General features: G+C 47.9%; 1 protein-coding gene across 1 annotated transcript; it reads right to left on the bottom strand.

The window, feature by feature from the left end:
• Positions 1 to 330: 330 nt before the first annotated feature.
• Positions 331 to 11,055, bottom strand: PIN1 (peptidylprolyl cis/trans isomerase, NIMA-interacting 1). The gene is made up of 4 exons (XM_006875074.1): positions 10,860 to 11,055; positions 7,626 to 7,838; positions 1,250 to 1,360; positions 331 to 461 (listed from the first exon to the last, which is right to left on the bottom strand). The coding sequence occupies exons 1-4, from the start codon at positions 10,915 to 10,917 to the stop codon at positions 352 to 354; spliced, it is 492 nt and encodes a 163-aa protein (XP_006875136.1). The 5' UTR covers positions 10,918 to 11,055; the 3' UTR covers positions 331 to 351.
• Positions 11,056 to 24,057: the final 13,002 nt, after the last annotated feature.

Below are 24,057 nucleotides of genomic sequence, written 5' to 3'. Positions count from 1 at the left end.
CCACGTCAGGCATCTGCGTTTTGCAGCTGAAGAGAGGAATACAGCATGACTAGAAACCACCTCTCCTGCCCTCCTGCCCTCCTGGGCTGGGGGAGGGGCGGCCCAGAGGACTAGGCCTCCTCTTTGAGACAGGTCATTGCCTGTCCCTGCGTCTGGAAGCCCCCTTCCCTCCCCCATGGCCTTTCTGAAGTCAATTCCTTAAGATGCAGAGGGTGGAGTCTAGCAGGGATCACCCCAACAGGGAGCGGACAAGGGCCCCAGAGCCCCCTCCAAGCCATTGTGGGAAGAATAAATACTGTATGACCTGCATGGGGAGGAGAGCCGGGCGGTGGGCCCAGGCTGTGCTCGGCCTCACTCGGTGCGCAGGATGATGTGGATGCCGGAATCTGTGAACACCGGCCCGCTCATCTCCCCTGTCCGCAGCGCAAACGAGGCGTCTTCAAATGGCTTCTGCATCTGGCCTGGGGGAACCATGAGGGGCGGGGAGTGGGTGGGGGCCAAGTGCAGGCCAGCACAAAGCCAGAGCGCACAGAGGGAGCAGCCGGGGCTCTGCCGACACTGAGCCTCTGACTCATCCATCACCAGGTTTATGGCCATCACAGTGTGGAGCTTCAGCCCAGCGGGGGCAGGGGGGCCATTAAGGCCCCAGGAAGCCTCAGACAGCATGAAGGATGGCAGGCGGAGCCGCCACTGCTGCATTTAGAGACCCATTTTGGTGATGAGCCTGTCTTCCTGGCCTGGTTCCTAGCCACAGCTACACATCACCTGTCATGCCCGCTTCCTCGGGGTGGCCCAAAGCCCCTGGCCAGCTCTCTGGAGAACATAGCCCCCAATCCTGGGCCTCCACCCCCAGCCCTGCCCCACCAGATGGGTCTACACATGGATCTCTAATCTGGCCCTGCCACCCTCACCCCTGGGAAGCTGAGAGGTCAGGGGGAGGGAGCTCTGGGGGACCTGTGCTGGGATTCTCAACAGGAGACCCCAATGCAGGCTGTGCCCGAGGGGCCCGTCATGGGGACACTGCAGACACAGTGACACCTCCAGGAAGGATAATCCTCCCCGGGTGCCCAGTGCTGCGCCCCCTCACTCCCAGCCCCGGGCAGTCTCTGACACCTGGAGGGACTGCTGCCACCTGGTGGACCTAGGAGGCCTGTACCACTGTGGTCACCCCTCCCCACTTCTACCCCATGGAGGGCCGGGACCCCATTGGTGGATGGAGGGTGGCTAGTGGTGCCCATGCCTTGCACACCTCTGCTGAAGGCACCCAGATCTCCCCTGGCTTTAGCCGAGCTGCAGTCACTGAACTGTGAGGCCAGAGATTCAAAGTCATCCTCTCCCGACTTGATCTTCTGGATGTACCCTGTGGACACAGGGGAGAATGCTCCTGAGATGCTGGCCCGACTGTATGTGCATCTGTGTGCGCATGTGCACATGCCTCACACACACTCTCACATCCATCTCTACAGCACCCACACACAGTCTTTCCAAACACACTAACACACATCTACAAACACCTCTCTGCAGGCACACATCACATCGGAGTGACACATGTCCGTGAGGAGGTATGCACCCACAATGCACACTGTGCCATCTCTCCATGTGACCTTGCGCTCAACCCCAACAGCCCACCCTTTGATCACGCTAACGTAACACACACACACATGGCTGGACAAATGTAACATGACCTCTTCCCATTCCACACACATACACTTTGAGAGAGAATCTTCTAGGCCCTATTGGGGGTTGGGGGGAGAATAGCCAGGGAGAAGTGGGAAAGGGAGGCTGAACCAACAGCAGTGGGCTGGAACCTGGGATCGCTAAGGCAGTCAAGGGAAAGCTTTCTGAGCAGGCGGAGGAGAAAGGTAGGCATTCAGGGCTGTGGGCCTTAGCTGTCTCATCTTTCGAAAGTGGGAGGAACGCCCTGGTGGCTCACTGGGGTATTGTAAGGAGACCCCGAGGTAGCCCCAGTGACACTCTGGAAGGAACATGTCATTCTTGTGGGCTATGCTCCAGAGCCCTCCCGAGGCAGCCGGGCACAGCTCTCCTCCCAGATCTCAACAGATGATGCGCTGGTAGAGATGAGGCTTACCCTCTGCACAGCCCATAGCATCCCCGTCAGGTAAGAGCCCCCTGGTAGGGGGAGGAGGCCAGGGCTGAGAAGAGTAGACGGAGATAAGGGGTCCGGTATAGGGTGTCAGGCAGCATTGTGAGCATCTCATGTGGAGTGTGAGTACGCGGGGTGGGTGGGGACTGCTAGCCACTCTCCTGAGTCCAGGGGCTCCTGGACACCAGGGCCTCGACTCCCCCGACCTCACCCCCAATTGTTCCCCAGTCCGGCTCCAAGCATCAGCTCTGGCACTCAAAGGAGGTTGTCAGGGACAGTCTGCCAGTCTCCAAACTGTCTGATCTAAGGCGTCTGGTACCCACCTGAGCACCACAATGACGAACTACTCGTTAGATGCCATGGGAGTGAGGGATACAACACTGGCAGACACACAGCTGAGAATGAATGCTTGATACTGGTCTGGTCCAAACTTCACTGGGACCTGGGTTTGATACTCCCGTGACCTAAATGCCACAGCAATCCATCTGCCTGGGGCTTCCTTCAGTGGAATCCCACTGAGAGCACTCGTTGCGCCCACCTGTCACCCCTGCCCTGTCTGACCATCGAGCACTCGTCAGCAGGCCTTGGGACCCGCCCAGCGGATGTCTGGCAGCAGCACTAAACCTGGCACAGAATGAAGCCTCAACAACCGTCACCATTCTCCCTTTTGAGTGGACTTCTCTTTGTCTGGTCTGACCGTCACCACGAATGGCACAATGCAGTGGTTACCGCCCACAATGCCTCCATGGGTCAGTACCGTGTCAATCAGTGACTCTAACCTGAAATGATAGTTCCCTTGGCCTCAACTATATAGCTGGGAAGTTCTGAGCTCATGGTGCCCCCCAAGGTGTACCTGCCTGTGAGAACGTTCCCCAGCCCAGCCCAGCCCAGAGCACTGTCCTCCCAACATCAGGGAGGACATCCTATGGGCTGCATCTTGTCCATGAGGCACACACAGAGTGGGCGTAGCACCGTCTCCTACACACTGACTAATAGCCAGCCATCGGAGCCCCCAGTCCCTCGGCCGATCAGTCAGCTCACTCAAAAAACAGGCTTCTCTGGAAGGTGCTTGAAGAGATGTTCTACAAAACGCTTCCTCCTGGGTTCCCTCTCCCACAGGCTACTCTCCAAGGCTGACCGAAGACCCTGCCACCATCAGAGCCCTGTATGTCCCGAGCCTGCTTCACCCAGAGCCTTCCCTAGAACCCTGGATGCAAAGGGGCCTCCTATGGGTGCCACGCCTGCCATGGTGCTGTCGGCCTGCATATCACCAGCCTCACACTGTAAGGAAGGGCCCAGTCGGCTTTGCTCAATGCGGCAAATCCAGCCAGCACCCAACACTGTGCACAGTTCAGGTGCTCACCAATGGTTAAGGGGCAAATGAGTGCAGGAGACAGAAACAGGCCACAGGGAAGGAGGGAACCAGACTGGAAGGAAAGGGGACAACCACAGCCAGTCTTCAGAAACGCTGATACCCCTCAGTCCTTTCCGGGACAACACACCTCACTGACAGCCCCATCGAGTTCTCAGCTGGTGAGGAAGCATGCAGAGCCAGGGCAGTTTCTCTCTCAGGAACTCCAGCTCAGAGAGAGGCCTCGGGCTGCTCTAGGAAACTCCGCAGTAATGTGTCTCTGCCAGCAGCCCAGGAAGAAGCCTGAGCACAGTGTGTCCCCAAGGCCAAGGAGGGCAGGCCACATCAATGCCTCCATGCTGGGTTCAGGCCACATCAATGCCACTCCTGGGCCGTGACCCTGGTGGGAGACTTGGCTTCTTGGAGCCTTCCTTGGCTAAGCTGGGAAACAGGGTGGTAACAGCTTCCAACATGGAAGGCTGTTGTGAGAAGTCAGCAAGTTTCTGCTTGAAGCAGTGCCTGCTGCAGAACGGGACCCCTTCAGACACCAGTTAGCAGTGAGCAATCCACACAGACTTCAGGGATGAGTGAGGGAGCAAATGAAGTGGTCCCGGGCTCTGTAATGGTTTACAATCACCCACCCTGGCCACCAAGTCAACACAGCTGTTTCCAGCCACAGCCACCCAGGCGTCACAGGGGAAAGGGTCTGGTGGGGAAAGAGATCCCAGAAGGCCCTAGATCCAGCCAGTAGGGTGCTGCCAAGCCCAGGACACCAGGTCAAAGGAAGTCATTGGTCCTCAGGCCCTGGGCATGCAAACGTGGGGGCTGGGGGTTAGGGAAAGCAAAGGGGAGGAGGGCTTCTCCACAGCCTGGTCTCCTTAGACAAGGACCCAGCCGGTCCTCACATCCCTGCCAACCTCTGGCCGAAGCCCAACAGCTGCGGAAGAATGGCGGTCAGGAAAGGGAGTCTCAGCAGAAAACGGAGGCACTGGCTCTCACTGTGGGAAGTCTCAGGGCAGAGGGGAGGCAGGCCTTAAAAGGATTATGGTGAACTGCTGTTGGCTGGAGGAAGAGGCACTTCCGTGGAAGGGAATGCAAGGCCCAGGGGCTCAAAGAACGCAGGCCTCAGGCATCTCAGACAGGAAGGTGCTGAGGCCAGGAGAGGGAGCTTAGAAGCCCAAGGTCCTCTGGCATCCCGGCCTAGAGCTCTTCCCCTAGGCAAAGGGGGCAGAGCCAGGGCAGCCCCTGAGCCTCCCACCTTATCCTGACCTCAGCTCCCTTTACCACGAGAGCCTGAGTGAACAGCTGTGGGTTTAGGGACAAAGTGGTTGGGTAGACCCCAAGTGCCAGACCACCAGGCCCATCTGAGGACTCTGCTCTGTGCCTCTCCTCCATCGTCATGGCTACCCTGCCCCCATTCTACAGATAGACCAACTGAGGCTCTAAAAGACATAGACACTTGAGGGCACACAGCTGGGTGACCTGACCTTTTCTATCCTTCTAGAGATCCATCTTCTACCCACCTACCCATCACCAAGTCCTCTTGATTCTTCTTCCTCAATTGCTCTAGAATCTACCCCTTCCAGCCTCCCACAGGCCCCACCCAGTTTAAGCCAAATCACCTCCGGCTGCAATTACTGTCACAGCTTCGACTGGGCCCAGGGCAGGCAGATGTGTGCTCGGCTCCTGCTAACACCCAGTCTGCATCAATTCGAGCTTAGGCCAGAGGGCCCAGCCTGGCTTCTCCAAGAACCCCTGAGTCCCACCGCAGTGTCAGCTCTAAAAAGGGGAGTCACCCTGACACCACTCCGACACTTTTCACAGCCTGACAGCTCTCCTCCCAAGCCATGCCCACTGTACTTCCTTCCGCCTGTCCAGTCCCCAGCTGCCCCCCCGAGTTTCGGTCTCCAGCCCAGGCCCTCTCCTCAGCTGCCTCCCCAGTGTCTTCCTCAGGCCCCAGGCTGCATTCTCCCTCTTGTCCCTTCTACCATCAAGGGCAACTCCTGCCGCTCATCTCCGAGTGCCTACGCATGACTGCTTACTATAAGGTCCAGAGGCCTCAGATGAGGGACTAGTAGAGCTAGGAGGACCCCCAAGGTCATTTCATGATTCCACTGGACTTTCTCCACCTGTTTTCTCCTATCCCAGGAACAGCTAGAACCCCTGACACACGGCTGTCTGACCCTGGTAGCCTAGGATCTGGGCTTTCCAGCTCCACATTCCAGCCAAAGTTCTCCACTCTGGAGGCAAGGTTCTGCGGAAACCCTCTCCTGGTCACAGGGAGTATGTTTCCTACAGCCTCCAGAAAATGGCTCATACAAGGCTGCAGTCTCATCGCCTACAAGGCATTCCCCAGATTTCAGGCCACACTCAATCTGCAGGCCTTTACTTCTATGGTTTCCTTGGCCTGGAATCCCTCCTGCTACTTACTGGTTCATAAAACAGTGTTTGGAGAGCTGACTCCAGGCTGGGCAGGGGGAAACACAGTGGGGAGACAGATTCAGTCGCTGCCTCACAGAGCTTAGGAGCCGTGCTCTGTAATCTGCCTTTAAGAGTTTTCCAAGAACCTGGCTTATGTTGTGCCAGTCACTATACGGTGCATGCGTGTGTGCGTGTCTGTGTGTGTGAGGAACAGCCTACAAACCACAGACTGGACCACACAGAGTGACAGTAAACAGAAGCCAGCACTGCCAGGCTGTGCTACAAACCACCACAAAGACTGCTAACAATGAGAGCACATTTACTAGATGCCAGATGCTTGTGACCCCTGCTTGATTGTGAGTAAAGGATAGGGGTCCCGTTATTATAGCACTAATTTTACAGGTGAAAAGTATTGAGGCTCAGAAATGTTAAACAACTTGTTTAGAGTCACAAAGCCAGATTGGAACCCCGGCTGTCTGTGTGTGGGAGATGCTAGTTGTGTGGGGTAGGAGCAGCACCGGGGGCCTTGGGGACTCTGGTGGGAGAGGATACATGGACGATGACACAACACGAGAGCCACAGCCGCACTGTCTGTTACTGATGGAAATGTTTGATAGGCATGCTGGTCCTGAGGGTGGCTAGCGAGACGGAGGCACTGCATTTCAGCAGTGCTGTACTTTACTTCAATTGGAAGTGTTGCATGGAGGGAGAGGCAGCCATAGCGGGCAGCTCTAGACCAAGGTTCTAAAAACTGTGCCCATTTCCTGTAAATAAAGTTTTACTGGAACACAGCCCTGTCCACTGTAGAAATTTTGTCTACTCCGACCCTTGCGCTTATCAGCAGAGCTAAGTAGTTTTGACAGAGACCATATGGCTTGTAGAGCTTAAAATATTTACCATCTGGCCTATTAAGAATCCGTTTGGAGACCCCTGCTCTAGACTGGAAGAAACATAAACAGAACAGGGCAGAGGCTCCTCCGTCAGGTCAGAATTAACTCACAACTCCACTGGCTAGTTTTGTGCTTGCTACATTTCTGATCCTTCCAGATCCACCTAAGCTGCCTAACAATATACTACTATTAACAACAGCCAGGGATGGCTAACCCAATAAGCAAAAGCAAGGGGCTTAACTGGTCCTCCCATCTCTGTCAGGGATTGTAAATTTGGTAACACACTTTGATTCTGTACGCAGGTACTGTGGGCTTGAGAGAGACAGATGCCAGCCAGACCTAGAAGCAGAACCTTTGAAACAATTAAAAAAAAAAAAAAAAAAAGTAAAAATTCTCACTATAAATTAGTAAGTAAGCACAAGTAAGCCCATGCCTGCCTTGTTTACTGACAATCGCTCCCATGTACTGAGAGCCTACTGCACACCTGGCATAGCCTCATTCCCCCGGATTTTCAGTGGCCCTGACCCAGGAATATTCGGATGCCCATTTGACAGAGGAGGAGAGTGAGTCTCAGGGAGGTAAGCCAAGGCCCCCAAGGTCATGGAGCTTGCAGGCCACAGCTACTCCCTGAGCCCAGCTTTCAGGGCTGCGTCCTCCACTCCTCCCTGGGCTTAAACTGGAAATGCCAGATAGAAAGAAACTGAGAGGTGGCTGTGTGGGCCAGGGTCACATTACACACAGGCACTTCTGTGTTAGCCAAGCCTGTGTCTGACGTGGGGACTGCCCGGGGCACAGGGGCTGTTCTGATTTCCATAAGGCTTGTCTAGCCCTCTAGACTGAGGACCCCAAGCCTGCTTACCGTTGATCAGTTCCAGGGCCTCCTCCTTGGTTCGGGTGATTTTGTCCTGCCGCCAGGACGAGGGTCGTCGTGACTGGCTGTGCTTGACCAGCAGGTGAGAGCAGCGAACCCTGGTAGGCTCCCCCTGCCCATTTTTGCCACCACCACTGCTGTTGCCGCTGGGTCGCTCCCACTGGCTGGCATTAGTGATGTGATTGAAGTAGTACACACGGCCTGTAGGTTAAGGGGAGAGGACTTCAGCTGGAGCTATGCTACCAGACGTCACCTTGGGGCCCTAATCCAACACCAGTATAGGGACATGCTTTCACTCTGCCAATCTGCTGTGCACCCGCCATGTGTCACAGGCCCTCCTTTAGGGAGCTGACATTCTAGGAAGGGACAGAGCTGCACTCAAACTAACAAACAAACAAACAAAAACCCAACCTCACCGTCGCTTTGTCAATTTCATCTCAAAGCAACTCTGTATAGGGTTGCTGAGGCGGTAAATCTTTACGGAAGCAGCTGATGGGTTTGAACTGCTGACCTTACAGATACCAGTCCAGTGCTTATCCTATAGCGACAAGGACTAAATAAGCAATAAGATCACTGCACTCACTGATCCCTTGGAAGGAAACAATCCAGGGTGGTGGAGCAGAGTGTGCCTGGGAGACAGGAGTGATGCCAAGCATGCATCTGGCAGACTACCTGGGTTCAAATCCGGCTCTGCCACTTACTCAATGTTTGAGGGGGCTTCAAGAAGTTCGTAGGAAAACCCCATTATCTTTTCCCTCCTGTTTCCCATGACCTTTCTGAAGCCCCTCGCATGACCTGCCTTCCCTGGACCTCAGGTTTCTCACCTGTAAAATGGAGAGAATGCCCTCCTACATGGTTGCAGTAAGGACCAAATGTGCTCACATCTGTGCCATGCTTGGGCATCACCTGGGACATAGCCATTATGCGGTGTGACACCCACTGTCGCTGAGCTGATGCCGACACATACAATTCCGACTCCCAGTCACCCGACAGGACAGAGTAGAACTGCCCTATAGGGCTCCTGAGACTCTAATCTTTATGGAAGTAGAGGACCACATCTTTCTCCCTCAGAGCAGCTGGTGGATTCAAACCTCCAACCTTTTGGTTAGCTGCCCAATGTTTAGTCCACAGCATCACCAGGGCTCCTAGTATGATACCCAAACCCAATGCTATCAAGTCAGTCCCGATTCAGAGTGACCCTTTAAGGCAAAGCACAACTATTCCCCAGGGTTTCTGACACTATAAACCTTTACAAGCGCAGACCTCGTCATCTTTCTCCCTAGGAGGCTGGTGGGTTTCAACAACAAACTCTGAGGTGAACAACCCAACATGTAACTTACTCCACCATGAGGGCTCCTTCTGAGAGCAGCAGCTCTCTTTAAACCTAGAGCTGATGTTTTGTAGCAAAAGGAGGGGAGTGACTGATTTTGCAGTCTAGGAGCGGAGGTCCCTAGGACCACCATCAAGGGAGAAGAGCGGACCCTACCCAGAGAAGCAGTGATGCCAGAGATGGAGGCAGAGACAATGACATGGAGATGGAGCAGCTGGGGACTTTAGACCCAGAGAGGGAGAGGGGCTGTGTGCTGACAACCAGGGGGCAGGCTTTGGTTGGGTGATGATTCATGGAGGGGATTGTAACCATGGCAATGTAACGGTACAAGATAGGATGAACGTAAAGCTAATGTTCTCCCATGTAAACTATCACATAATTCACAAAGAAACATTTAAAAAAAAAAAAAAAAACACGTAGTGCTGAGCCTATCCCCTGAGATCAGCTTTTTGCAAAATAGTGATGGCACACAAAATAAAGAATATTAGCCGTAAGATCAGGGCCCTACTTTAAAACTACCAATATAAGACCAAAAGGTCAACTATTACTCAAAAGCAAATATGAGAAGAGAATAGTGCAGGGAAACTAACATACTGGAAAGGATACAACCAAAACAAAATTAAAAGAGAATGTGGATACATTGTAATAAACACAAGACACGTCACTGAACACTGTGTGAAAATGATCAGATGGGAACCTAACTTGGTGTGCAAACTTTCACCAAAACCTCAAAAAAGCATCTATTTTTTTAAAGTGCGACAGCTCTGAGTATCTCCTTTCACAGAGGACAAAACTGAGGCTCGCTTCCCCCATCTTCGGATATAGCAGTAACAAGTACCACTTCTGGCTGTTGCTTCTCCTCCAGGCACACAACTGGACATAGAAAGTCGGTCAGGGTAGCGCTGAGTAGAAATGACCAGGAGAGCCCAGAGCTGGGCAGGGCATGAGGTCTATACTGTGGGTGGGCAGCAGAGCTGGTCTCTGAGGGCAATAGGCTCTAGCTCCCAGAACCTCAGTTTTCTTATCTGAAAAGTGAGGTGAAGGAATAATAACTCCATGGGGTTAATGTGGAGAATTGATGATGAAGCAAGCAAAGTCTTCACCAGAGTACCACACACACAGTGAACACGCAGTAAATGGCCCCGGAAAAACCCAGGAAAGCTGGGCTTGTTCCTCAGGAGCTTGCAGTAAAGGGGGCTGTGGGCAGGGGGCCTGTGCAGCCAGTCCCCAGTCCCTGAACGAAATGACCTCAGCTTTCTGGCCTGAGTTTCTTCACCTGCAAAATGGGGGTCATAACTCCCTCCCTCCCACTAGTGATGACTCGCAGAGAACACACTGAGAACGCTTGGCACTCGGCCTGATGCATATAAACGTGGCCTATTACCGGGGATCGCCTTCAAATCCAGCCCAGGGCGCAGGGTCAGCCTCAACAGGACAACCCGGGGCCGGGCTGACTCAGCCTTAGGTGTGGATGCTAGGGATTGTGGGCTCTGTGCCGGGGAACACCCAGGGGCCACACCCTAAGCATGGGGCCGGGATGTCCCCCAAGGGATTCCTTAGGTACTGCGGGGTACAGAGATGCCCCCTTAAGGGGATGTCCGCCGGTGGGCAAGGGCGGGGTCGTTGGCCGGGGGAGTGTGGTGCTCACCGGCCTCTCACCCGTCCCGCAGTGCACTTCGCCCCTCTAGCCCTGCCGTGCCTCGGTTTTCCCAGCTTCCCCGCTCTGGAGGCTCGGAAATCCCACTGGGTGGGCCGGGCCGTTAACCGGGAACGACGCAGAGAAGCCAGGACCCCATGGGAGAGAGACGGCAGCGCCGCGCCCCATGGGCGAGCTTCAGCCCTGCTTCCATGGGCCCACACGGCCCCACCCTAGCCCCGACCCTCCGCGGCACCTGAGCTGCGGCTCATGCGCTTCTCCCAGCCGGGAGGGAGCTTCTCCTCGTCCGCCATCTTCCCTCCTGCCGCAGCGCCCGCTCCGCCTCCGCCGCACCGCCTAGTCTCCCGCGCCCGCCCGCCGTTGCCGTCGATTGGCTCGGTGAGTTCCGCACCGGGACCAAGACGCGGCGATCATTGGGCATTCCAACCGTCGGGACTCGCTCTCTGGCTTCCTATTGGGCACAAGCGAGGGTGGGCGGGATAGTTCACTTTTTTTAACCTGGGCCCCGCCCCCGATCGGCCTCACCCCAGCCCCGCCCCCTCGACTCCTAAGTGGCGGAGAAGGGACGCAAGCCAGCCCTCAAAGCGTCTTTCGGTGAGCTGCAAAGATGTCTCAAGCTCTCCTTCGTCGCGCAGTCCCCGGAGCAGGCTAGAGCTGATTGGCTGCCGCAGTGGCAATTCCCGCCTCCCGAAGCAATTCCTGAAGGTCCTCAACCCCTTGATTTCTCCCCGTGCGGAAGTGTCTGCCTAGTGTGGGGGTAACGGAAACCAACGAGGTACTTTAGCGCGGCGGAGCTGCCTTCCCAGTTGCCATAGCAACGCAGTTGCCTTGGTGAAGAGTAGCTAAGAATCCAGTAGCCTAAATTTGGCTCCTTCATCCTCCCTTTTCCCACTTACTTCCTCCAGCTGCCCAGCGCTAACCCGTCCCCTTTTTTTCTGAACAAGGTTACCTTAACTCTTCCCTATGCTACTGACCCAAACACTGACATTCTGTTCTCTCTTAATCTAAATCCTTCCTCCTCTTGGGTAACTTGGTGGATGCTGGCATTACCACGCAGATGGGAACATATTTAGAGGAGAAAGGATGATCTCAGTCTGAGTTAATTCCACGTCGAGTCATCATTGGTGCCCGTGGGACAGAGGAGGTGGTTGGAGAATCGATTGAGGGCTAGAGAGAGAGAAAGGAGTCAAGACAACACAGGGAAATGTTCATTAACAGTTCGTCTATATCATGCTCCTCTATCTGACCATTTTTCAAATACTGAAGAATATTTGAAACACACAGGGAACTATGTCCACAACAAATCAGAGAGGGTATGTGGCGCCAAGGTATAAGCACTCGACCTGAAGGTCGGTTTGAATTGCAAAGGTTGGCAGTTCAACCTTACCAGTCGCTCCTTGGAAACCCTATGCAGGTCGCTATGCGTCGGAACCCACTCAACAGCACTTAACAACGACGGCGATAGAAGGTTAAGAGCACATGCTAAAGTCATACTGCTTGGGTTCAAAGCACAAAGCATGACTTGCTATGACCTTGAGCAAATGACATAGACTCTGAACTTTAGATTTCCAATCTGTAAAATGGGGATAAGAAATAATACATACCTTAGCAGTCTGATGTCGCATTTAATTGATACTGAGTGGAAAAGCAAATTATAGCACAGCATAGCTAACACAATATGATGAGAAAGGAACAGGATAGCAAGAAACATGAAAACAGCGTCTCTTTGCAACCTAACGGCAGAAATCGCATGCCATTACCTACTCAGGAGGCGGGAATTCCACTGGTACTGGACAGGATAGCAAGAAGCATGAAAACAGCGTCTCTTTGCAACCTAACGGCAGAAATCGCATGCCATTACCTACTCAGGAGGCGGGAATTCCACTGGTACTGGGTGTGAAAACCAGGATGTGAGGATCATTAGGGGTCATCATAGAAACTACAGAAAGCATCAAAAGAAGATGGAAGGAATACAGTGTCACTGTATCAAATAGTTGGTGTTCACCATTTCAAGAGGTAAATATGATCAAGGAGCTCTGGTAGCGTAGTGGTTACGAATCGGGCTGCGAACCTTAAGGTCAGCGGTTCGAAACTACCAGCCGCTCCACGGGAGAAAGATGAGGCTTTCTGCTCCCATAAATATTTACACCCTCGGAAACCCTGTACAGGGTCGCTATGGGTCGGAACCGACTCCACGGCACTTAACGACAACAACAACATATGATCAAGAGCCAATGGTACTGAAGGAAGAAGTTCAACATGCACTGAAGGCACTGACCAGGAACATGGCTCCAGGAATTGGCAGAATATAAATTTAAATCTTTCAGAAAACTGACGCAGTACTCACTCATATGTGCCAAGAAATTTGGAAGACAGCTACCTGACCAACTGATTGGAAGAGGTCCATATCTGTGTCCATTCCAAAGAACAGAGAGTGACCCAACGGAATGTGGAAATCTTCAGAAAATGTCATTATATCATATACAAGTAAAAGTTTGCTGAAGATAATTCAAAAAAGGCTACAACAGTACATTGACAGAGAACTGCCATAGATTCAACCCGATTCAGACGGGGATGTGGAACAAGGGATATCATTGCTGACATCTGATGGATCTTGACTGAAAGCAGAGAATACCAGAAAGATGTTTACCTCTCCTTTACTGACTATGCACAGGCTTTTGATTGGGTGGGTCCTGGCAAGCTATGGATAAGATTGCAAAGAATCAGTATTTCAGATTACTTAATTATGCTCATGAGGAACCTGTACAGACACCAAGAGGCAGTTGTTCAGAAAAAGGGGCATTGAATGGTTTAAAATTAGGAAAGGTGTGCGCCAGGCTGTAGTCTTTCACCATATTTATTCAATCTGTGTTTATTTAAATAATTCGAGCTTTATTATATGAAAAAAAACCGTGGCATCAGGATTGGAGGAAGACTCATTAACAACCTGTGCAATGCAGATGATACAGCCTTGCTTGCTGAAAGTGAAAAGGACTTAAAATACTTACTGGTGAAGAAGAAAAACCGTAACTTTCAATATGGATTGGACCTCAATGTCAAGAAAACAAAAATCCTCACCACTGGACCAATAAACATCATGATAAATGAAAAAAAAAAAAGGTTGAAGGTGTCAAAGACTTCCTTTTCTTGGATCCACTATCAATACTCATGGATGTAGTAGTCAAAAAAGCAAATGACATACTGCATTAAGTAGATCAGCTGCGCAAGACCTCTTTAAGTTACTGAAGTGCAAAGATGTCAGTTGAGGACTAAGTTGTACCTGACCCAAAACGTAGTATTTTCAATAATTTCATATGCATATGAAAGTTGGATGATGAAAAAGGAAGCCCATCAAGAGTTGATACATTTGAGTTATGGTATTGGAGACTATAAAAATACTAAGGACAGCCAGAACAAATCTGTGTAGGAAGAAGTACAGTCAAAATGCTCCTTAGTAATCAGGAGATGCTGAGACTTTGTCTCTCACACTTTGAACATATTATCAAGAGGAACCTGTCCCTGAAGAAGGATATCATGCTTGGTAAAGTCAATGGTCAGTGTGAAAGAGCAAGACGCTAATGAGATGGACTGGCAGAGTGGAGCAGCAGTGGGTTCACGCATGATGGTGAAGATGGCACAGTACTGGGCAGTGTTTCATTGTATTGTACATAGGGTTGCTGAGTCAGAGCCTACTCAAGGACACCTAACAACACCAGTACATCTTGCCTGTGGCAATTACCAATGTGATTTCTTCTTCAAATTCTTCTACATTTATTAATTAAATAAATAATCTGAGAAGCTGGGTTATATGTAGAAAAATATGGCATCAGAATTGGAGGAAGAATCATTAAAATCCTGTCAGATGCAGATGATACACACTTGCTTGCTGAAAGTGATGAGGACTTAAAATACTTACTGATGAAGATCAAAGAGCACAGCCTTCAGTATGGATTGCATCTCGATGTAAAGAAAACAAAAATCCTCACCACAGGGCCAATAAACAACCTTCTTATCAGTGGAGAAAAAATTGAAGGACTTGTCAAGGACTTTTCTTGCATCAATTATCAACACTCATGGAAGCAGCAGTCAAGATATCAAAAGACATATTGCATTAGGCAAATCTGCTGCATAAGACCATTTTAAAGTGTTGAAGAACAAAGATGTCAGCTTGAGGACTAAGGTGAGCCTGACCCAAGCCATGGTATTTTCAACAACCTCATACACATGCGAATGCTGAACAGTGAATATTTAAGATCATAGAAGAATTGATGCTTTTGAGTTATGGTGTTGGAGGAGAATATTGAAAGTGCCATGGGCTGCCAAAAGAACCAACAGATTTGTGTTGGAAGAAGTACAGCCAGAGAGCTCCATAGAGGCCAGGATGGACAAACTTCGCCTTTCATACTTCATGCATGTTGTCAGGAGGGACCAGTTGTTTGGAGAAGGATATCAGGTTTGGTAAGGTGGAAGGTCAGAGAAAGAGATGAAGACCCCCAGTGAGATGGATTGGCCAAGAGGCAGCATCAATGAGCTCAAGTGTGGCAACAATTGTGAGGCTGGCCCAGGACCGGGCAGTGTCTCATTCTGTTGTGCATAAGGCAGCTATGGGTTGGTACCGACTCAATGGCACCTAACAACATTTATTATTTGGAATCCTTCTATAAGGAGTTTTTTTCCCCCTTCCCCATATTTATTTATTCAGTGTCTTATTTATATTGGAGTCCTTGTGTGGCATAAATGGCTAGGTGTTTGGTGGCTAACTAAAATGGTGGTGGTTCAGGTCCTCCCAGAGGTGGACTGGCGATCTATCTACTCTGAAAAAACAGTCACTGAAAACCAGCGGAGCACAGTTCTACTCTGATACACATGGGTTCACCATGAGTCAAAGTTGACTCAATGGCAATTGCTTTTAAATTTTGCATTAAAATGAGCTCAAGGATATTTATTTTATTCTTTTGAGTTATAAACTGTCCTCATTTTGGAGTCCTGGTGTGGTGCTGTGGGTTAATGCGCTGGACTGCAAAGTCGGTTTGAACCGCAAGGTGGCGCTTCAGGCTCACCAGCTGCTCCTCGGAAACCCTATACAGAGTCGCTGAGGCTTGGAAAACCACCTCGACAGCACTTAACAACAATCATTATTTTGTTGCTCAAGTTGTTTAGCCATTTGGAACCTTTTCAGGTTGGCTCCTGTGCCCTTTCATCCTACTCTCATCCTTTTTTGTTTTTGTTTTAGGTAGAAGTTTGCACAGCAAATTAGTTCCACCTGCCGTCCCCATTTTTTTAAAAGTTTTTATTGTGAGATTTACATGAGAGAACATCAGCTTTACACTCACCCTATCATATTTCGTTTCATTGAAATTATAATCCCCTCTGTTGTTGTTGTTATTAAGTGCCGTCGAGTCGGTTCCGATCCATAGCGACCCTGTACAGGGTTTCCAAGGCTGTAAAACTTGACGGGAGTAGAAAGCCTCATCTTTCTCCTGCGGAACATCTGGTAGTTTCGAACCGCTGACCTTAAGGTTCGCAGCCCAATTCGTAACCACTACGCTACCAGAGCTCCTTATAATCCCCTCTATGCATCATCAAATAACCAAAGGGTACGCCACACAGGCCCGCCCCCCCAGCCGCCAAGACACAGCCCTTCTTCCTCCCTGTGTCCAGTGTGCCCAGCCGCACCATCTGTCCCATCTTCATCTCTGTCTCCATCCCTGGAGTCACTGCCTCTCTGGGTAGGGTCCCGCTCTCCGTTCTTCTCACTTGATGGTCGCCTTCCCCATTTTTATTTCTCTACTTTCCTTACCTGTTTTCTTGCCTTCCCATTTTTGATTTTGGGCAAATGTTGTTCATTTGGTGTATAATTTGATTCTAAGGAGCACATTTCTCATGTGTGTTATTTTATAGGTCAATCTGTTATTTGACTGAAAGGTGACCTTTGAAAGTGGCTTCACTTCCAGGTCAAAAGGGGTGTCTTAGGGGAGAGACTTAGGTTTCCTCTATTCTCTATCAGTCCAGTAAGTCGTCTTTTTTAGGAATTTAAATTTCATTATACATCTTTCTCCCTTTCTATCCAGGCTCTTCTATTGTGTCCTGGTCAGAGCAGTTGGTAGTTGTAGCCGCCAAGCACCATCTAATTCTGGTCTCAGGCGAAAGGAGGCCGTGGGCCATTACTTTGTGGACTAATTGCTGCCTTGAGTCTTTGGGTTCCTTCACGCTTCCTTACTCTAGACAAGAGACTAATAGTCGTATCTTAGGTGGCTGATTGCAAGCCTTTAAGACCCCAGATGCTATTCTCCAAACTGGATGATTAGAACACTATCTCTATGAACCATCTTATGTCAATTAACCTATACAAATGGGCTTCAAAATAGCCATGATAAAATGTAATTTTTACACAAACATTTTGAAGCTCTCTCTTTTAGTATCCCCCAAGACTCTGGCCCTGTCATGGATTCAACTGTATTCCCCCAAATATGAGTCAGCTTGGCTGGACCATGATTCTCTGGTTTGGCAGTTACGTGAATGATCCCCAATGGCGTGATCTGATGTGATAACTCATTAAGAGGAGTTAGAGTCCTGGTATGGTGCTGTAGGATAAGCACTGGACTGCTGCTACCTGAAGGGTTGGCACTCCAAGCCCACCAGCCGCTTCTTGGAAAACCTATACAGGGTCACTTTGAGTCAGAACCGACTTGATGGCATGCACCACCTCCATCCTTAATCTCATCCCGATCCTGATCTGATGGAAGAGAGTTTCCCAGAGGCATGCCATGGAACGCCTTTTACTCACAAGAGAAAGGAATGAACAGACACAAGAGGGACCTACTCCCATTAAGAAAAAATTGCTGAGTGGATCCTTTGGATCTGGGGAAATCTTAATGCCAAGACACATAGAGAGCTCCAAGGAATGCTGGACCTACATCTGCTAAAAGGAGCCAAGGCCCTATCTCCAGAGCTGGTGCTCTAACTGTAAGAATAAATGTGTTTGTGAAAGCCATCCCCTTGTGGTGTGGCATTTCTGTAATAAAAGCACTACAAAACGAAGACAGCTCCTTAACCTTCAAGTTCAGTAACTCAGTCCCATCAGGTCTTTATTTATGAAGAATGTTTTGAGTAAAGGTTTATAGAACACATCATCAGTTTTACACCCAACAAATCATAGACTTCATTTCATTACAATGGTTGCAATCTCCTTCATGTCCTATCAGTTACCAGTATTGACCTCTATTCACTTAACTCTTGCATTCCATCCTGTATCTTCTATCTTCATCTTTCCTCTGCCAACCTCCCTCTTGTATATTGCCTTCCCCACCACCCAAGTTAACATGTGTCATGTGTCTACCCTCTAGTTTCCATTCCCCCCCACCTCCCGTAACCATCAGAATGTTTCTTTTATCAAGAAAACTTTTTAACTTTTACAACATTGTTGTTGTTGTTAAGTGCCGTCAAATCGGTTCCAACCCATAACAACCCTGTACAGGGTTTCCGGGGCTGTAAATCTTTAAGAAGCAGCAAGACTCACCTTTCTTCTGCAGAACCGTGGGTAGCATCAAACTACTGACTTTGAGACTAGCAGCCCATCTCATAACCACTATGCTACCAGAGCTCCTTACACCATTGCTCTCCTACAATTTTATTCTTTTGTGTTGACTAATTTCACTCAGTGTAATGTCCTCCAGGTTTATCTATGTCATGAGGTGTTTCACAGATTCATCATTATTTTTCCACATTGGGTAATATTCCATTATGTGTATGTACCAAAGTGTGTTTAACCATTCTTCTGTTGATGGGCATTTAGGCTGTCTCCATCTTTTTGCTGTTGTGAACATGGGGGTGCAGGTATCTACTCATGTCACCACTCTTATTTTTTGAGGATCTGTACCATGTAGAGGGATTGTTAGGTCATACAGTATTTTGATTTTCAACTTTTTGAGAAAGCACCATATCATTTTCCACAGTGGATGCAATTCACAGTCTCACCAGCAGTGGAGGAGGATGGTTCAAGAAATTTACATTTCTGTGCCTGCTAATGTGCTATGTTCTATTGTTCTTGCTGAGTACAGTTAAGTTGGTTCTGTCTTATTGTCATTTATAGTGCCTGAGGATGAGCCCCTCAGGTTGGAAGGCACTCAAAATATGACTGGAGAAGAGCTGCCTTCTCAAAGTAGAGTTGACCATGATGGCGTAAAGCTTTCGGGACCTTCATTTGCTAATGGGGCACAACTCAAAATGGAGAGAAACAGCTGTAAAAATCCATTAATAATTGGAACATGGAATGCACAAAGTATGAATCAAGGAAAACTGGAAGTTGTCAAAAATGAAATGCAATGCATAATATAGATCGATATTCAAGGCATTAGTGAGCTGAAATGGACTGGTGTAGTCATTTCAAATCTGAAAACCACATGATTTTACTATGCTGAGAATGACAAATTGAAGAGGAATGGCATCATATTCATCATCAATAAGAACATTTTAAGATCTATCTTGAAGTACAACGCTGTCTGTGATCAGATAATATCCATATGCCTACTAGGAAGACCAGTTAATACAACCATTATTCAAATTTATGCACCAACCGTTAATGCCAGTTATGATGAAATTGAAGAATTCTACCCACTTCTTCAGTCTGAAATTGATCAAATATCTAATCAAGATGTAATGATACTTACCGACGACTGGAATACAAAGGTTAGAAATAGAGAAAAAGGATCAGTAGTTGCAAAATATGACCTTGGTGATACAAACGATGCTGGAAAGTCACGAAAAAATTTGTTTGTGGCAAATACCTTTTTTAAACACCATAAAAGACAACTATACACATGGACCCCACCAGATAGAATACACAGAAATCAAATTGACTATATCTGTGGAAAGAGATAATGGAAAAACTCCATATCATCATTCAAAACAAGGTCAAGGGAAAACCAAAGAGCACAAACAAGATGGTGGATCGCTTAGAAGAGCAGTGAGGAGCTCCATTAGCAATAACACAGAATACTGGACCAAGCAGGCTTAGGGGATGGTGCCAGAACTCTGAACCACATATAAAGGAATTAGAAAGTTGGAAGACTTACAGCTAGGGGAATTTGTAGCAGAAGCAAGAAATCCAGTGCTTTCTAATCCAAGATGCTCAGCTGCTCCCTGAGCAGCCATCTTGGGAGAGACCAAGTGGGGGAAGGATCAGAGCAGCCATGGATGCCTGACAGAACCACAAAGATAAAGGTGTGGACATTCTTTTTTGTGTGTCTGTTCATTGGCCTCTCGCTGTCTGTGTACCTCCATTCTGGTGACTAGAGGGGGTGCCTGAGCGAGTGGACACCCCACCCTCATCCCCACCCCTGGAGGTCTATTATACATGCACACTGATCTCCTCAAAGCTTAAACGTATAGTTTCCACTTAAAACCAAACAGCAATGCAAAACAGCCACAGCCGGCCCTGAACTGTTTATCACCAGGAAAAATGCCTGAACGGGGTTTGTGGAGTGGACAGGCAGACTGAAAAGGAAACAATAAAAATGAAATCCTGAGTTATATCATAATGACCAACAGTAGCATCTTGAAATTTTTCAGGAAGAGTGAAAAAAAACCCTGCTAACCAAGAATCCTCTACCCAGTAAAGCTGTCAATCAAATACGATGGTGTAATCAGAACATTCCAGGATAAACAAAAGCTAAGGGATTTTGCCAAAGCCAACTCTGCGATGAAAAGCATCCTAAAGGAAGTTAGAACTGAGAACCAACAAGAACAGATAACCACCAGAGATTGGCATACATGGCAGCATCACCCTGAACTCAATCAACAAATGGAAGAATCGAGACTAGAATAAAACTATAAGAACAAATTCAGAGGATCTGGGAGGTCAGTCTATGATCAAAACAATTACAATGTGAAAGAAGGTAAACATAGTGGAACAACGATCCAGGTGGTGAGAAAGTCAGGTAGATTACAGGATAAAATAGACTGTCATAAATGGAGGGAAAAGTTAATGGAATATAAGGTAACCACAACGGTAGGGTTGGGGTATAGGGTTTAGGGGAAGCTGGAGAAAGGCAAAGGTAGAGCACAGGGTAAGGGCAGACATATCATAGTTCATGTGTTAGGGAGGGCAATACAAGAAGAGGGAGGAGTCAGAAGAACAAGATCGATAAGGGAACACTGAGACAGGTGTTATATATATTTGCATGGCCTAAGTGGGACAGAGGTAAACAGTGATGCATGCTCAACCTTGGAACAACAGGGCTCTGTGATACACGGATCTAGGCATAGTTCGAAGAGGGGAAATAATAATAAGATGCTTGATTGTCTTATGAATATTGGTTTCCCTTACCTACTATAGTAAAATAGACACTTGAGTGAGATAGAAAGGAATGTTGGGAAACATGATTACAGAAACCTTGTAAGCCCAACTTCAGCTTATAACTGATTGGAATACCTGAAAGGGTTCTAGAACTTGCCAGGTGAAATAGGCCTCTTGTGGAACCTTTGCAGAGTAGAGGACCTTAGCTGGAATCTGGAGTCCCATCCAGAACTTCCTGAGGGGGATATCCCCACTAGAAAGGACATGCAGACCAGCCTGGAACAGCTAGAGCAACAGAAGATACATCTTCAAAGAAAGATCATCAGAAAAAAAACAATACAAAAATGCCAGCATGACTGGCTACTATAAGAATAAGCAAGCTGTTCGCTGGGCAGCCACCAGGGTAAGCAATCAAGATCCTTCAGGACAAGCCCCCCTCTACGACATGAGCAGGCATGTAAGCCTGCTGGCAACCACCTTGGTCTGCTGGTGAGTGGAAGAGGGGGAAACGCAGGAATGAAGAAATGCGCTGAGTTCAATCACGATCCATAGACTCCCCGTTGACCTGGAGATGAGAGAGAAGAGGAAGGGCCATCCTAGCATCCAGGGAGAACGCTGGCTGCACTTCTTCTAACACAGATCTTCTAACACTTCTTCTAACACAAAAGAATCTGTTGATTCTTTTGGCAGCCCATGGCATTTTCAATAGTCTCCTCCAACACCATAATTCAAAAGCATCAATTCTTCTACAGTCTTCCTTATTCACTGTCCAGCTTTCACATGCATATGAGGTTATTGAAAATATCATGGCTTTGGTCAGGTGCACCTTAGTCTTCTAGCTGACATCTTTGCTCTTCAACACTTTAAAAAGGTCTTGTGCAACAGATTTGCCTAATGCAATACGTTGTTTAATTTCTTGACTGCTGCTTCCATGAGTATTGATACTCATATGTTAGTTTGTCATACTGTTGTGGCTTATGAGTTGCTGTAATTCTGGAAGCTATGCCACCAGTATTTTAAATACCAGCAGGGTCACCCATGATGGACCGATTTCAGATGAAGTTCCAGACAAAGACAGACTAGGAAGAAGGAATGACAAACTACTTCTGAATATTTAGTCACTGAAAACCTTATGACTAGCAGAGAAACTCATGGAGGTAGTAACTCTAAATACCAACCGAGAGGGAAGGAGTCTTCACATGAAGTATCAATACTATCCCCTTGTACACAGGGTAGATAGATGGGCAACTTAAACATTGGCTACCTAAAATGAGGGGGTGATAAAGGCACACAGTGACTGGCTTACAAGGTTTCAAGGGGTAAGCTTAGTTAGTGTGTGGGGAAAGAAAGTGTCCCCGCTGAATAGTTTTCATCTTGTCTAGATGGGTCTGGTAAAAAGAGATGGGGATAAGATTCTTAGGATTCAATAGTGAGTAATTATTATCATGACTAATTGTGACTGTCACAGTTGTAAAGGTAGAAGTTTTATAACAATAACTGGGGAGTGGGTAATCTTACAGTCCAGAAACAAAGGACCCTAGGATTACCAAGGGAGAAGAGCACAAGTGAAACACGAGACCTTATCAAGAGAAGCAGTGACACCAGAGATGGAGGCTGAGATGGGGACATGGCGAGAGGGAGCAGCTGAGGACTCTAGGTTCATGGGAAGAGGAGGACTAAGAGCTGGCGGCCAGGAGGCAGACTTGCAGAATGTGCCCTTTGGTGGTGTAAATTCTTATATTGCCTGAGTGTTTAAAAAAAAAGAGCTAAAGTGAATAGAGAGAAACACTGTTAACTGATGGTACATGGAAAGGATTCTAACCATTGTAATGAAACAAGGTGTATGATTTGTTGAATGTACAACTGATAAACTTTTAATCAATCCACAATAAAATCTTTAATAATACACACACATACAAAAAAAGAAAAAAAAAACCAAGGCCAAGGGCAGACTATGAAACCAACCATCAATTGCTTATATGCAAGTTCAGGCTGAAGCTGAAGAAAATTAAAACTCCATGCAAGCCAAAATATTACCCTGAACATATCCCACTTGAATTTAAAGATCATCTCAAGAACAAATTTGATACATTGGACATTAATGACCAAAGACCAGAAGAGTTCTGAGATGACAACAAGAACATCATACAAGAAGAAAGCAAAAGGTCATTAAGAAGACAAGAAAAAAGGAAAAGACCAAAATGGCCGTCAGAAGAGACTCTGAAAATTGCTTTCCAGAATAGAGATGCTAAAGCAAATGGAAGATATGAGGAGGTACAAGAGCTGAATAGAAAATTTCGAAGGGCAGTTCAAGAAGACAAAGTCAAATATTATAATGAAATGTGTCAAGTTCTGGAGTTAGAAAGCCAGAAGGGAAGAACATGCTTAGCATTTCTCAAACTGAGGGAACTGAAGGAAGAAAAAATTCAGGCCTGGACTTGCAACACTGAAGGTTGTACTGATAAAATACTGAATGAGGCAGAAAGCATTGAAAGAAGAGGGAAGTAATATACAGTTACTGTATCAAAAAGAAATGGTACAAGCAGCACAGGACAACTGTAACCAATAAAAACTGAACAATAATACTTATTTTAATTTAGGATTTACAGCATGTATTCTGACCACAATGTTACATAACTTACAACAATGAATACAGTTCATTTCTATCATAAATAACCAACTGGAAAATATTACAACAGCAGCAAAACTATAATTTCTTCATGAATTACAAATATATATGAAGGAACTTCCATGAAGATAATTAAATTTTAAAAAATCTAAAAGGTGTATAACTACAATGAGAAATGTCCGTTTATAGTTCCTACATCTCAGGGTTGTTGTGAAGATTAAATGAATAAATGCATTAATACGTGTAAAGCCCTTACGATATCCTGAGCATTATAAATGCTCAATCATATCTACTATCTTTGTTTTTAGTTTTTAATCAGATTGTAATGTATTCAGTTGTGTCTCTCAGAATGATATGTTGAAGTCCTAACCCTGTACCTGTGAATATAAGCTAGATAGGGGAACACAGAGACAGGTTTGCATGGCCTAGTGGGACAGAGGTAAATAGTGATGCATACTCAACCTTGGAACAACAGGGCTCTGGGATACAGGGATCTAGGTATAGCTT

Source organism: Chrysochloris asiatica, unplaced genomic scaffold (assembly GCF_000296735.1).
Source record: "Chrysochloris asiatica unplaced genomic scaffold, ChrAsi1.0 scaffold00312, whole genome shotgun sequence".
Classification (NCBI taxonomy): domain Eukaryota; kingdom Metazoa; phylum Chordata; class Mammalia; order Afrosoricida; family Chrysochloridae; genus Chrysochloris; species Chrysochloris asiatica.
This window is presented reverse-complemented; position numbering and strand designations above follow the sequence as displayed.

What these genes read in the sequence shown, in the direction of transcription:
- PIN1 (XM_006875074.1), bottom strand. Translation starts at nt 10,917, where the DNA reads ATGGCGGACGAGGAGAAGCTCCCTCCCGGCTGGGAGAAGCGCATGAGC. An exon ending in GCGCATGAGCCGCAGCTCAG is followed by an intron (nt 7,839 to 10,859) that starts GTGCCGCGGAGG and finishes CTTAACCTACAG; the next exon opens with GCCGTGTGTACTACTTCAAT. An exon ending in TCTGGGTGCCTTCAGCAGAG is followed by an intron (nt 462 to 1,249) that starts GTGTGCAAGGCA and finishes TGGTTCCCCCAG; the next exon opens with GCCAGATGCAGAAGCCATTT.